Genomic DNA, 13555 nt, shown 5'->3' on the forward strand with positions numbered 1-13555 from the left:
AACTCATCCGATCCCCTCGGGACCCTGTTCGAACACACCAACAAGTCTCAAAACATATTACAGTCGCTCAAGAAATAAAGTTCTTGCTCTTAGCAGATTTAAGCAAGGTAGCTTATGAAAGATTTCAATACTTTTTAGTATTTTCTAATGTACTAAAAGAAAAGGCTTGAATTTTCTTAAAAAGAACAAGATATCTATATTTCAGCATGAAAAATTTGTTATTTTTTATTTCTATTTTTCAATTTGTAACTATATTTTCACCCAACAATTTCAAATTTTAGCAAGAGAAAAAAGAAAAAGAAAAAAAAGAGAAAGAAAAGGGGACATGACAGTTTATAACTTTATATCCCTCTCCGTAAATCATATACTTCATAGTCTAAGCTCTTTCTGCAAAGAACCAAACAAAGGCAAATTCGACTTCCGCTCCACCATTCCTAAACTCAGTTTCTTTCTACAGGTACTTCTCTCTCTTCTTACATTAACTCCTCATCTTCTGTGTGTGTGTGTGTGTGTGTGTGTGTGTGTGTGTGTGTGTTTTGATTTGCAATCTGCCAATTTCAGCTTCAATAGATTAGATTTGGATCGGATGATTGTTTCACGTGCTTTGATATATTCTTCCTTCGAATTTTACTCCGCTTTAGTTTACATAGTCAACTATTTGGTTCTACAAAATAACTCGGTCTATGTGAGATTCGCAAACCATAATGAGTTAGAAGGTTTGTAGTTGGTTGACCGGCATTGTGTAAATATACAAATTGTGATGAAAGCGGAATGGATGCAGAGGATTCATGTAGTTAATTATAACTAATTTTGAATTGAGGTGATTGATCGACTTGCTTCTGGAAAATGCTTATGCTTTATCTGTTTGACTTGTTGACAGTGATATATTTGTTTATTGATGGATCTATTATTTCTATAGAGCGATTTTTGTAGTGACAGAGTCAGAAATTCTAACAAGGGGATTCAAAAAAATGTAAATTTGCACAATAAGTGACACTTGGCTATCTAGGGGATTCAGCAATTTGATATATACAAAAAAAGTTGGTTTTGTCCTATATGAACATTATAACTTTATGATGAAGGAGATTTAATTGAACCCCTGTCGATACACATAGCTATGCTTCTAGATTCTAGGAGGTGTAGCTTGTATGAAATATCTTTTTTTGAGTTTGGGATTGGGAAGAAGTGGGGGATGGTTGACAGTTCGCAGTTTCATGTGGTTTTCTGATTCTTTCCCAAGTTAATCGCTAATGCTCTAGTTTTTCCTTCTTTTGCTAAGTAGGTTTAGTATTTGATTGTAATGATTATTGGATTTATTGTAGTTTGTTTAGTCGAATCACAGGAGAGGAGTTAAATTTCATGGGCAGGGTTTCCATTTAGTTGGGCCATTTAAAAAGTTGTAGGAATACCTTGCTTATTACCATTGAGCCAAGAATCTTTTTCCTCCATTAGCTCAAAGCTAACAGTAAGGCATTCGTTAGTTCAAAATTTTACCAAGTTCGGAGCTCATAAGTATTTGACCTAGGATTCTTTTCATTCTAGATGGGAACCGTGCCTTATTTGTTTGCATTTAATGGAGGTCTGAATCTTAATCATTCAGATTTTAGATATTAAGTGTGTTTGTTTTTAAAGTCTGAATCTTAATTATTCAGATCTTAATCATTAAATGTTTTTTTTTTTTTTTTTTTTACTTTACAACCACTTAATGGGTCTGAATAGGTATGTATGATTAAAATCTATAACAGAGATTTAATTTCATTAAGATGCTATCATCTATATTTATTATTAAATGCCGCCACTGCCTGCCATTATCAACTACCACCATGTCACCCACCACCACCACCACCATCATCCTCAATCATAGCCGTCACCATTATCGACTACCACCACCCACCATCCCCACCACTCCCACCACCATCATCCTCAACAACAACCAATACTCATCTACCTCAACTATCACAACTAACCACCCCATCACCATCAACAACCATAGTCAGCACTGCCCATCATTATAAACTACCACCGCCCACCGCTATCTTCCTCAATCACAACTACCACCACCACCCGCCATTATTAACTATCACCATCCACCACTACCATCCTCAATTATAATCGACACCGCTACCAATCACCACTAGCTACTACCATAAACCACCACCATCAACCAAAACTACCACCAACCACCGCCTCTAGTCGGCATTCACAAGCACCATCGTTAGCCATCACCACCACCAACTACCATATTTTAAAAAACTATATATTTTATTGATAAAATATTAGATTAATTAGTATTTCGTTTGAATTTTATGTTTATTAATTTTTAAATAAAGATAAATTTTATACATTCAGATATTAAAAATCAAACAGTCTTAATCATTTAGTATTCAGATCTTAATGCACATCTTAATATTCAGATGTGTATTCAGGTTCAGATGTCTTAATCTTAATACGCATCATGATATCTTAATAAAAAACAAATGAGGCCTTAATAAACTATAGGATAGCTGAAATTGGAATGACCACCAAAGCTATTGCAGGGACATCCCAATTTTTTGCTGGCATAGAATTAGTAATTAAAGTGTGTTACTGTGTTAACATGTGAAATACATGTGTTTTCCCTGTCCCACTTATGATCCATCTCCGTGTAGCCTAAATGTTGGATAGTTCGAAGTTCGTCCTATAAATGTACAACCTGGACTACACACGAGAAAAAGATCCTAGTAAGAATCTGGTCCTTAGATTTAATCATGTTGTAAATGAGCTACTTGTGGTTTTTCTTTTCACATGTAATACTTGTAATTTTGGTCTTGACAAATGCTATAAAAGTTTTGCAAAAAAGACGTCATGGCTGTTCCTTTTACCATATAGTTTCACAGCCTGCTCACATTTCTGCTGAATAATTGGTAATTGTGTTCCTCATATATTATCCATATTTTTAAGACACATATTTTCTTTCTTATTGTAGTTCCATAACTATATCAGACGAGTATGGAATCCAACAGAGGCAGCCAGAACGGAATTCAACTCCTTTTAGGTGCAGAGCAAGAAGCTCAACACATTGTCAATGCTGCCAGGAGTGGTAATTGATTTCCCTTTTTTTAGGACGCCAGTTTTCTGATTCTTTTTTAAAATTGGATTTCTATTAGTTTCACTAGCTGTAGTGCAGCAACCAGGAGACCTAGTTATTTGGCAGCATATATGCTATTTCAAGTCAACGGGCCATTGTTATAATTTCCTCCTTCCACATAATAACTTCTATATTCAATTCAGCTTATTTCCTTCCTGCGTATGTGTGCATGGTAGATTCCTTAAGATCACTTTTTAGTTATAGTATCACACTTTCTGAACCAATCACTCCGCAGACACTAGTTGCATTCTTAGTGTGGGGTACTTATTGAGGGTTTGTTTTCAGTCTTAACCAGCTCCCTTCCAATATAAGGCAAGGTGGATGATTGTCATATGTGATGTGCACTGAATAAGTAAAATGTACTCCAAATGTATTTTCCTACCAATACACCACTCTTCCTTCACAGTTTTAAGTACACTCCCTTTCTCAACATCGTACATAGTATTACTGATTCAACTGCTACATAACTGCTCAATATGCATCTGTATGTCCAAAAGGGGATTTAATTCATAAATAGGACATGTCTAGGAAGATGCAAAATCACGCTTTTCTTGTCGTGGATGGATATTTTCAAGAGGGAGATCAAATATGGGGTGAGGGAGCCTAAGTTATTGGATAATGGTAGCTTTCTGGATATCATGCAAAGAGTCATAACTGTTGCAGACAAAAGCTCATAAATTTATAACTTTCTGTCCCGTGTCTATCTTATAATATGAGCTGTGGGAATCGTCTTTCAAAGCACTGGGACTGCAAATGGGTCAGTTGTATAAACAGGTTCTATATCGTGACTTTCGTATCATGTGCAGGAAAACAGGCTAGAATGAAACAGGCAAAGGAAGAAGCTGAGAAGGAGATAGCTGAATTTCGTGCTTATATGGAGGCTGAGTTTCAGAGGAAGGTTGAACAGGTAAATAAGAAACAAAATGTTTTGGGAAAGAAACCCATTTGCATGTTTCTTTAAAAAAAAAATGAAATAAGACCAAAAGTTGTCTTTAATTTGCATTCCCCCGGCTGCATTCTTGATCAGGGCCCATAATGTATGTGTTCTCCTCTTAGATCTTGAAAATGTGACTACCTTTTCTGCTCCAGTCTGCTTCCAGCTGGTGATTTTGGTCGGTGTAATTACTCATTTAAGTACACCATAAAAATGAGCTGATTTAGAGAACTGAGATGAGCTTATCTGGAGGGAGGTGGACAGTGGAGTTTTCTATAATCAATTCCAACTTGCTTGGGATTGAGGCGTAGTAGTTGTTTGTCGGGAAGGGGGTAACATAGTGGGTTATTCAACTTTCTTACTTTACCCTTGATTAAGAATGCTTGTTAATATCTGTGTTGTCTACAGACTAGCGGTGATTCGGGTGCTAATGTCAAACGCCTTGAGCAAGAAACATTTGCAAAGATCCAGCACTTGAAGACAGAAGCTGAAAGTATCTCCCACGATGTTGGCCAGATGCTACTGAGGCAGGTGACCACAGTAAAGAACTAAGATCATCCGTGAACTGGATCAAATTTGATTATCAGTCTGCAGATTCTTGCTCCATTTGTGTTGTAATTTTATTAATCACTATCCGTTATCTTGGCCCTAGTCGAATAAAAGAACTAATTTACTGATTTTCTCTAAACTTTAGAAGAGAATCCCAGGGTCTAATACGTTGATTCAATTATTTATTACTAGCATGGAGGTTCATCATCTATTTAGAACATTTTTTTTTGTTGACGTATTCATGTTTTAAGAAGTGATGCTCCAGTAAGGAGTTTTTGATGCCTTTCCTCCAATTATTATTTTAATCTTTGACAGAGTTCTGATACTCAATTGTCGAGTATCAGCTGTTAAGTAATAGAACAGTAGCAAAAGAAGAGAAAAGAGGAGGAGGAGAGTGAAAACAAAGATAGAGAGATGAACTCAAATTTTCTTATAACGTGATAATTGTATGACTTACAATTACAATGTTCTATTTATAAGTGGTGGAAATTAAATACAACAAAAGAAATTACAGAATTTGAATACAAACTGATAACTACTTTTTCCCGCTACTTCAGCTCAACTAAAATTCAAATAGTTTCATCCTTAGCCACTACTAATCGTATCAATACCCCCGTATGAACAACACCCTTGTCCTCAAGAGTGAAGGAAGGAAATGGAGCCTTCAAGGCAGAAGCTAATTCCCAGGTAGCATAGGATGGATCTAAGCATGTCCATGTGATCAAGCATTGAGCGACAACTCTATTACCTCTTTTAATCAATCTGTGATCAAGAATAGCTTCAGGAGAGGGACAATACTGGCTGGCTAGATTAACAACAGGAGGGTGAATAATGGTAGGAGGGATTTCATAACATAATTTCAACTGAAACACATGGAAAGTAAGATGCAGAAAAAGGAGTTTATAGGCTACTGCACCAATCTTTTCAACAATAGGGTAGGGTCCATAATATCGTGAGGTGAGCTTGTGCTAAGGGAAAGAAGAAAAAGTGGATTGTCTATAAGGTTGGAGCTTGACAAAGACTCAGTCCCCCACCTTGAACTGTTTATCAGACCTATGGGAGTTAGCATGGGCTTGCATTCTGTGTTGGGCTTGTGTAAGATGGAATTTGGCTAGCTGAAGTTTGAATTCTTGGAGCAATGCAATTTCTTCAATGGAAGTAGAATCAGAGTCATGAAGAGAAGGAGGGTATCCATATAAGGGTTCAAAGGGGGAAGATTGAATGGCTGAGTGAGGGCTAGTGTTATACCACCGCTCAGCTAAGAAAAGGAAAAAGGGATCAGTCTGCAGGGGAATCAGTACAAAAGCAGCGTAGGTATGTCTCCAAGCAACGATTAAGGACCTCTGGTTGTCCATCTGTTTGAGGATGATAAACAGTGGAGGTTTGTAAGGTAACACCCTGAGCAGTAAGGAACTCTTTCCAAAAGTTGCTGATAAAAATGGGATCCCTGTCACTTGTGGTCAATACTGGAAAGCCATAAAGTTTGAAGATGTTATTTAAAAAAAATAGGGACCAAGGACTGAGTTGTGTAGGGGTGAGACAAGGCAATAAAGTGAGCATATTTGGTTAACCTATAAATGATTACCCAAATGATAATCCATAGTAATGTCAGTCCAAGGAAGTACAAGGATAGGAAGGGGTTGCAAAAGACTAGGAGAAACAGCAATATCATACTTGTTTCTCTGACATACAGTGCATTTGTGAATGAAATTCACGATGTCACTTCTAATTCCCTTCCAGTAGAAATAAGAGAGGATTTTCCTTATAGTAACATCAATTTCTGAATGTCTACCAACAGGAGAGGAGTGCCAAAGTGTGAGGATTTTAGTCCTTAAAGCAGAGTCATTGCCAACCAAAAGTTTGCTTTTCCTTTGAAGCTGTTGATTAATCCAAGTGAATTATTTCTGCGGAGTGTGCTAGTGGGAAGCAATAAGGTTAGCAAGCTCAGGATCTTCAGACCAACTATCCTGGATTTCCTTCCAAAGATCAGCCTGCACTGAGCTCATGGGTAATGACATGAGTTCAACACCTTGAACTCTAGATACTGAATCAACATCAATGTTTTCTTTTCCTTTTTTGTTCTGAACTTCAAAGTCAAACGGGAGAAGTTTAGCCAACCACCTGATCTGGGAATCAGTGTGAAGTTTCTACTCTAAAAGATATTTTAGAGCCTTCTGATCAGTTCTCACAATAAAATGCTGACTTAGCAGGTAATGAAACCAATTGGTTACAACAAACACCAAGGTTAAAAGTTCTCTTTCATACATAGAAAGGACAACATGTCTAGGTGCAAGACCCTTACTAATAAAAGTTATAGGGTGATAAGATTGCATTAGGACAACACCAATACCAGTACCACTTGCATCAGTTTTTACTACAAAGGGCAAGGCGTAGTTAGGCAGAGCCAACACTGGTACAGAAGTAAGTGCCATCTTGAGCTCAGCAAATGCTTGATCAGCAGAAACAGACCAGTGGAAGTTATCCTTCTTTAACAATTCAGTCAAAGGTTTGCCGATGAGTCCATACACCTTTGATAAACTTCCTGTAATAGCCAGGTAATCCCAAAAAGGCTCTCAGTTGTTTGACAGTAGTTGAAGTAGGCCACTGTTGCACTGCAACTATCTTTTTAGGATCAGTGGACACACCATGAGCAGAGATAAAATCCCCCAAGTATTCAATACTAGGGACACCAAACAGACACTTAGACCTCTTGGGTAGCAACCTGTGCTGCACCATAACCTCAAATACCTATTGTAGATGCTGAACATGGTCTACTAAAGTCAAGTTGTAGACCAAAATATCATCAAAAAAGACCAGCACAAACCTCCTCAGGAAAGATTGGAATACGTGGTTCATCAAATACTAAAATATAGAGGGTGCATTTGTCAAGACAAATGGCATGACCAAGTATTCACAGTTTCCCATATGAGTCTTGAAGGCAGTCTTAGGAACATCCTCAGGCACCATTCTAATATGGTGATACCCAGACCTAAGGTCAATTTTAGAAAAGATAGTTTATTAAGCAAATCATCTATAATTGAAATAGGAAACTTGTCCTTGATTGTGCATTGGTTTAGTTCTTTATAGTCCACACACATCCTCCATGTACCATCATTCTTTCCCACCACTACCACATGAGAGGAGAATGGGTTGTTACTGTATTGGATCAACTCTTGCTGCAATATTTTCTTTGCTAACTTCTCTATAATGTACTTCTTCATAGAAGAGTACCTATAAGGTATAATGTTAACTAGTTTAGACCCAGGTTGCAATGGGATCTTATGATCAAAGACACCTATTTGAGGGGGAAAAGCAGTTGGTTCAGAAAATACTGTCAGGTAGGTGTTGAGAAGATCATGAAGAGGTTGTGGTACTGCCTCATCTTTGGAAAGGTGGAGTGAAATCAACTTAATAGATTGTGGTGGATCAACCATGACATGTATCATGAAGAATTGTCTTTGGTAAGTATCCTCCTAATGCATAACACTTCGGAAATGCTTCACCATCTCAACCATCCTATTTTAATGTAAACCAAAGACATGTTTTAGATGATACAAATCATACATAAATGTTAATACGAGGAACTACGCATTTCCTATATAATAAGGTTCCATGGACTTCTCGCAACGTCGCGGGCAGTGTACCGCCTACGTAACCGCGATCCGAACATTTCACCGGATCATTCAATCATTCGGAGCAACGAGTGGTGCGTACAAAGAGCAGGGACGTAGTCAACTCGAGCTGATAACTTATGCTCTTACCCAAGTAGTTATATGTCATGGTAAGTGCAGAATAGTCCATAGTCACTGGACTTAGAGTTCTCATCCATAAAGCACCTGGGACCAAGTCATACTTCCCAACTGGAAATACAATCAAGTCTGATTCATATGATGTACCTTCCAACATCCATTGGAAATTTCTAATTATACCAGAAGTGGCTTCTATAGTGTTGTTGCCTAGGCTGACATATCCCACCTTGGTTGGAACCACATTGCACCCCGAACTCTTAGCTGATTCTGAGTCAATGAAGTTATGGGTACTACCTCTATCCAATAAAATCTGAATAGGCCTCTTATCACTATAACTAGTGACATGGATGGTTTGAGCACCTTGGATTCTTTTTATAGCATAAAGAGATGAAAGGTTGATCACCTCCAAGAGATGACCTCTCTTCACTTGGTGATTCAGTCTCACTACTACTATTGCCACTGTCAGTAAATTCACCCTCGGGAACTTCCAATTCCAAGACAAACATTTACTTTGGAAGAATGCATTTATGTTCAGGAGAAAACTTGTCATCACAGAAGTAACAAAGACCTTGAGCTCTTCTACTTTGCATCTCTGCATAAGAGATAGTTCTCCTTGTTTTAGGGGCAATAAAGGTAGAATTAGCAGGTGAAGTCAATCTAGGTGGGTATTGAGGCTGGTGGTATTGATGACTTTTGAGGCCTTGACTGTCATACACATTCTTCCTAGTTGCAGAGTATCCCCAAATGAGGCTTGCTTTAAGGCTCTAGCATTAGCAACTAAGGTTGCTTCTGCTAACCTAGCTAACATGTAAGTTTTGGATAGTGATTTGGGTTCATGCATCTTAATAGGGTGTACCAGCTCTTCCTTCAAGCCTCTCAGGAAACATGAAAGGGCTTGCTCAATAGTTAGACTATAGTGTGCTAGTAACCTATCAAAGGCAAACTGAAATTCCCTCACAGTACCAATTTGTCTCAATTGCTTGAGTTCTAGCATAGGATCAGCAAATTCCTCACCAAATATTTTAATTAATTCTGATATATACTCATACCAAGCAGGTAATGTAGGAAAATTTCTACATTTCAAATAGGATCGATGCCAAACTAAGGCCTCATCATTCAAGTTCATAGCAACTAGTCTCACTCTTTGATTGAGAGGAGTTTCATCCTCAGCAAAGTATTGATCAATCCTATATAACCAGGTATTTGGATTTTTTCCATTAAATCGAGGAAACAATAAGTTATGGAAACGACTAGAGTTTACACAATAAGGATTAGGTCCTAAAATACCCTGACCTGATTGAAGTAACTTATCCCTAGCTGTAGTTGAAACATATGCATTGTCCTTCGATTGTTGACTGAGATGTATTCCATCAAAGGAATTTTTCAGAGAATGTACCAACTTAAGTAGCTCAACATGTCGCTTATCCAGATCATCCCTTAGCTCCTGATGTTTCTGAGTCAATTCAGTGTGTAGATCCACTTGCTGAGCTGCGAGATCTTCGTATTGTTCGTGAAGTTCCAGTGGTTGACTACCAGTTACCACATCAACTGCTCGTCAAGGTCCCATAATTCACTGAGCTCCGATACAATTTGATAGTCAATTTTCGAGTATCATATGTTAAGTAATAGAACAATAGCAAAAGAAGAGGAAAGAGGAGTGGGAGAAGAATGTGAAAATAGAGATAAATAGAGAGAGATGAACTCAGATTTTCTTATAACATGATAATTGTGTGACTTACAATTATAATGCTCTATTTATAAGTGTTGAAAATTAAAATGCAACAAAAAGAATTACAGAATTTGAATAAAAACTGATAACTACTTTTCCCGCCGCTTCAACTCAACTACAATTTAAATAGTTCCATCCTTAGCCACTAATATTCGTATCAAATTCTGCTTTTTAACTTGTGATCTTGAGACGCTTCTTCACCTTTCACCTTTTCGTGGTCTACAATCACATTTTCTCAATGAGAACCCTAGTTGAATTGTTGCCAATTTTCTGGTTCTTTCTCTAAATACCAACAATTATAGGTAAAATGCTAACCACTTCCGATAAAGAGGCGTAAATTATCATGTTATAACAATATCTCTTAATTTGTGATACAATTAATATATCTAATTAAAAATATGTGGGTTATACTTTAGTTAATCTCATAAAATCTAGTAAAAGGTTAACATCTAAGAAAGGTGTAAAATGTCTATTATACATTACCACAAGGGGGAAATTTGGACATTAACTTTCCGAAACCCTGTGTTTCTGCGATGTGATTGCAACATGCACATGCACTTTTCTCACTTAGCTATAGACTTATATCAGTACGATGCATACACCAAATCAATCAGTGACGGACCCAGGATTTTATCCAAACGGGTTCAGTAGACACAATAATATTAGGTGAGATACTAGTCAAAAAGTGACTTTTCAATGTGTGTGTGTATAGTGTTTGTGTCTGTCAATTTTTCACTCGTTATACAATAACAACAAACCCAATAGTTTTCCACAAGTGGGGTATGGGGAACTTTTAACCCGTTATAAGACTATAAATTTTCCTTTAAAGTTTTTAATTTTCTTATGTTTTACTCAAAAGATAAGTTAATACAATAGCAATCTAATAATTTTGAAACACCATAAATACAAACAAAATAAGAATTAAAATTAACAGACAATGTACTTGAACAATAAAGAAATAAACACACAATTTAATAAAACAGTAAATAAATTTTAAAAGAACTAACTGCAGAAAAAGAAGAAGAGAAAAACCGCAACTTTATAACATAAAAGTGCTAAAATAAAATATTAGACACTAAATACACAATTTCACACAAATATAACTTCTAAAAGCTAAGTATTATTTACAAATAATAAATAATTATAACGATTAAAACAACTCCTATATGACAATTGGCAAATAATAAAATTCAAAAGGAAAAATAACCTAACAATTTTAGCATATTAGTAGATTGAACTAAATTAATAATAGTCACAGTAATACAGGGAGAAGGGTACCGTTGTACGGCACAAAAAAGTGCAGTGTGTGCATCCCCGTGATTTACGAAAATGACCCCACTTGACCATCGAGCTGACATTACTTGTTGATGCCAGCAGATTCATTTTACCTACATATCCGTTTGTCACTATAATTTACACATATAATTAACAAAAAGTTTTACCGAAGCGGGTTTAATTGAATGCACTTGATATAATGTGGGTCTGCCCCTGAAATCATTAATTATATGATATGTGGTTGCATACACACTTTTTTTATTTAGCTATAGTTATATACTATTACTTATTAAATTACTTAATCGTGATAAGTTAATATGATTTGATATAAATACCGACCGTGACTAAATTTTTATGCGTATGTAGTGATTGGAAAACATAGCCCATTACAAAATTGGACTCCCTATGAATCATTCTCAAGAAACAACGCTACTGAATTTGGCGGAGTAGAAACCTTTCTTTGTAATTTATTACTTGCATAAGTCATACTCCTAATTTGAACTTGCAACATTCAAGAAGCTACGGGAAATAGGGGCAACTGTATGTTGAGAAGAGATCGGGAGCTACAAGTTGCCAAAAATGAAAAGTAATTGGTAGTGATTTAATATGTTAACCAACAATAATTAGAGAGAAATAGTAATGTGAGGAAATTAAGCACTTATCGTCAAAATTCTTGTTAGGTTTTAGAGACATCAATTTGTAAACTTGTAATTGTTGAAACATTCACCAAGCTGACGGCACCCAACAAAAAAAAATGTTCTTTTTAAGCAAATCGATTTGGATACACAAAATTGTCGCAGGACCAAATTCAATTAAGAACCAACTAACAAGTAACAATTACTTCAATTTCAGAAAAGTTCTTCTTGGGGTGGGAGAACAAAAACGACTAGACATAACAAATATTATTGAAACTTGATTATGAAGTGTTAACAGTAATCTTAGACGATACATCACTATAATCGACATTAGAAGTTAGACAATAGAATCATATTAGAGGTGTTGATACACATAATAGACGTATAAAGTGTTATCCTAAAAAAAACGTTTCAACTTAGCCTACAAGACAAGTGGCTTTGTGTAGAGGTTTGATCATATGACTTATATGCCAAACTTTAAAAATCAAATTATTTTGAGAATATTTTTTTTTCAAAAGTACTTTCGGTGAGAAGCAATTTGTATTTAGTTAATTAATTTAAAAAGTATATCTAAGCAGCAATTATTGTTTGGCCAGACTTTTAAAAAGTGATTCTAAGTACATTTTTCTCAAAAGTGTTTCTAATTATATTCAAAAGTTTTTTTTTTTCTTCTAAAAACTTTGCCTAACACTTTAACTTTAAAAAAAAATACTTTCTTTTACAAAAAAAATATATATTTTTTTTACAAAAAAAATACTTTTGACTTTGAAGAAGATTGCCAAAGCAGACTAGTCATTACTTTCAATGCTTCATATTAACTATGCAAAGGGAAACAATTTCCTTATTTTTTTCCTCCAAAGGCGAATAACTTTTGATATTGCAAATTGTGCAATAATTGGCGCTTTTACAAAACTTGCCGACAGAAAATCCTCTTTATTTATCAAAACAGAGAAAGTAAAGGGCAGTTACATTAACATTGGCCCGCATATCTTGATCACTATCGGGATTTTAATGACAGAGCAAATTCTATAACACGTTTGCCGAGCCTTTAGTATAACAATATGTTTTCTAATAAAAAATATGGTATTTGTTTATAACTTATTGCTTTGGTAGGATTCTATCTTTCTAATTTGGCATTTCACCATACATTTGGTGATTTGAATATGAACAATTATCAGAAATAAATAATTTCGTTATTGAAAGTATTTTAATATTATTTTAAAATTCATAATATTTTTTTTATTTGACTACCTAAATACAGTAATTCTATAAAATAATGCAGTCTTTATCCATTGAATAAAGATTGGTTATTATAGAGAGAAATATGGAGTGGGTGGATTGGACAATATGAGAGAAATATGGATTTTGGGATTATTTGTGAATACTGCCATTAGTGTGGTGGCTGGTGGGGTTTTTAAAGCTAATAGACAAGTTTTTAACTCAGATAGTCCTTAAGGATTTTGGGAGGTTAATTTTCGTCTTTATTATACTATCTTTAGCATATATGAATCTATGAATTTGAAAATTAAGCATTTTTAGTCCGGCTGATGAAACATC

General features: G+C 35.7%; 1 protein-coding gene across 1 annotated transcript; it reads left to right on the forward strand.

The window, feature by feature from the left end:
* Positions 1-327: 327 nt before the first annotated feature.
* Positions 328-4915, forward strand: LOC107804197 (V-type proton ATPase subunit G 2-like). The gene is made up of 4 exons (XM_016628038.2): positions 328-457; positions 2966-3079; positions 3934-4034; positions 4470-4915. Exons 2-4 carry the CDS (start codon positions 2989-2991, stop codon positions 4611-4613), a joined length of 336 nt encoding a protein of 111 aa, XP_016483524.1. The 5' UTR covers positions 328-457; positions 2966-2988; the 3' UTR covers positions 4614-4915.
* The last annotated feature ends 8640 nt before the right edge of the window (positions 4916-13555 follow it).

The sequence above is a fragment of the Nicotiana tabacum genome, chromosome 13, assembly GCF_000715075.1.
Source record: "Nicotiana tabacum cultivar K326 chromosome 13, ASM71507v2, whole genome shotgun sequence".
Lineage (NCBI taxonomy): Eukaryota > Viridiplantae > Streptophyta > Magnoliopsida > Solanales > Solanaceae > Nicotiana > Nicotiana tabacum.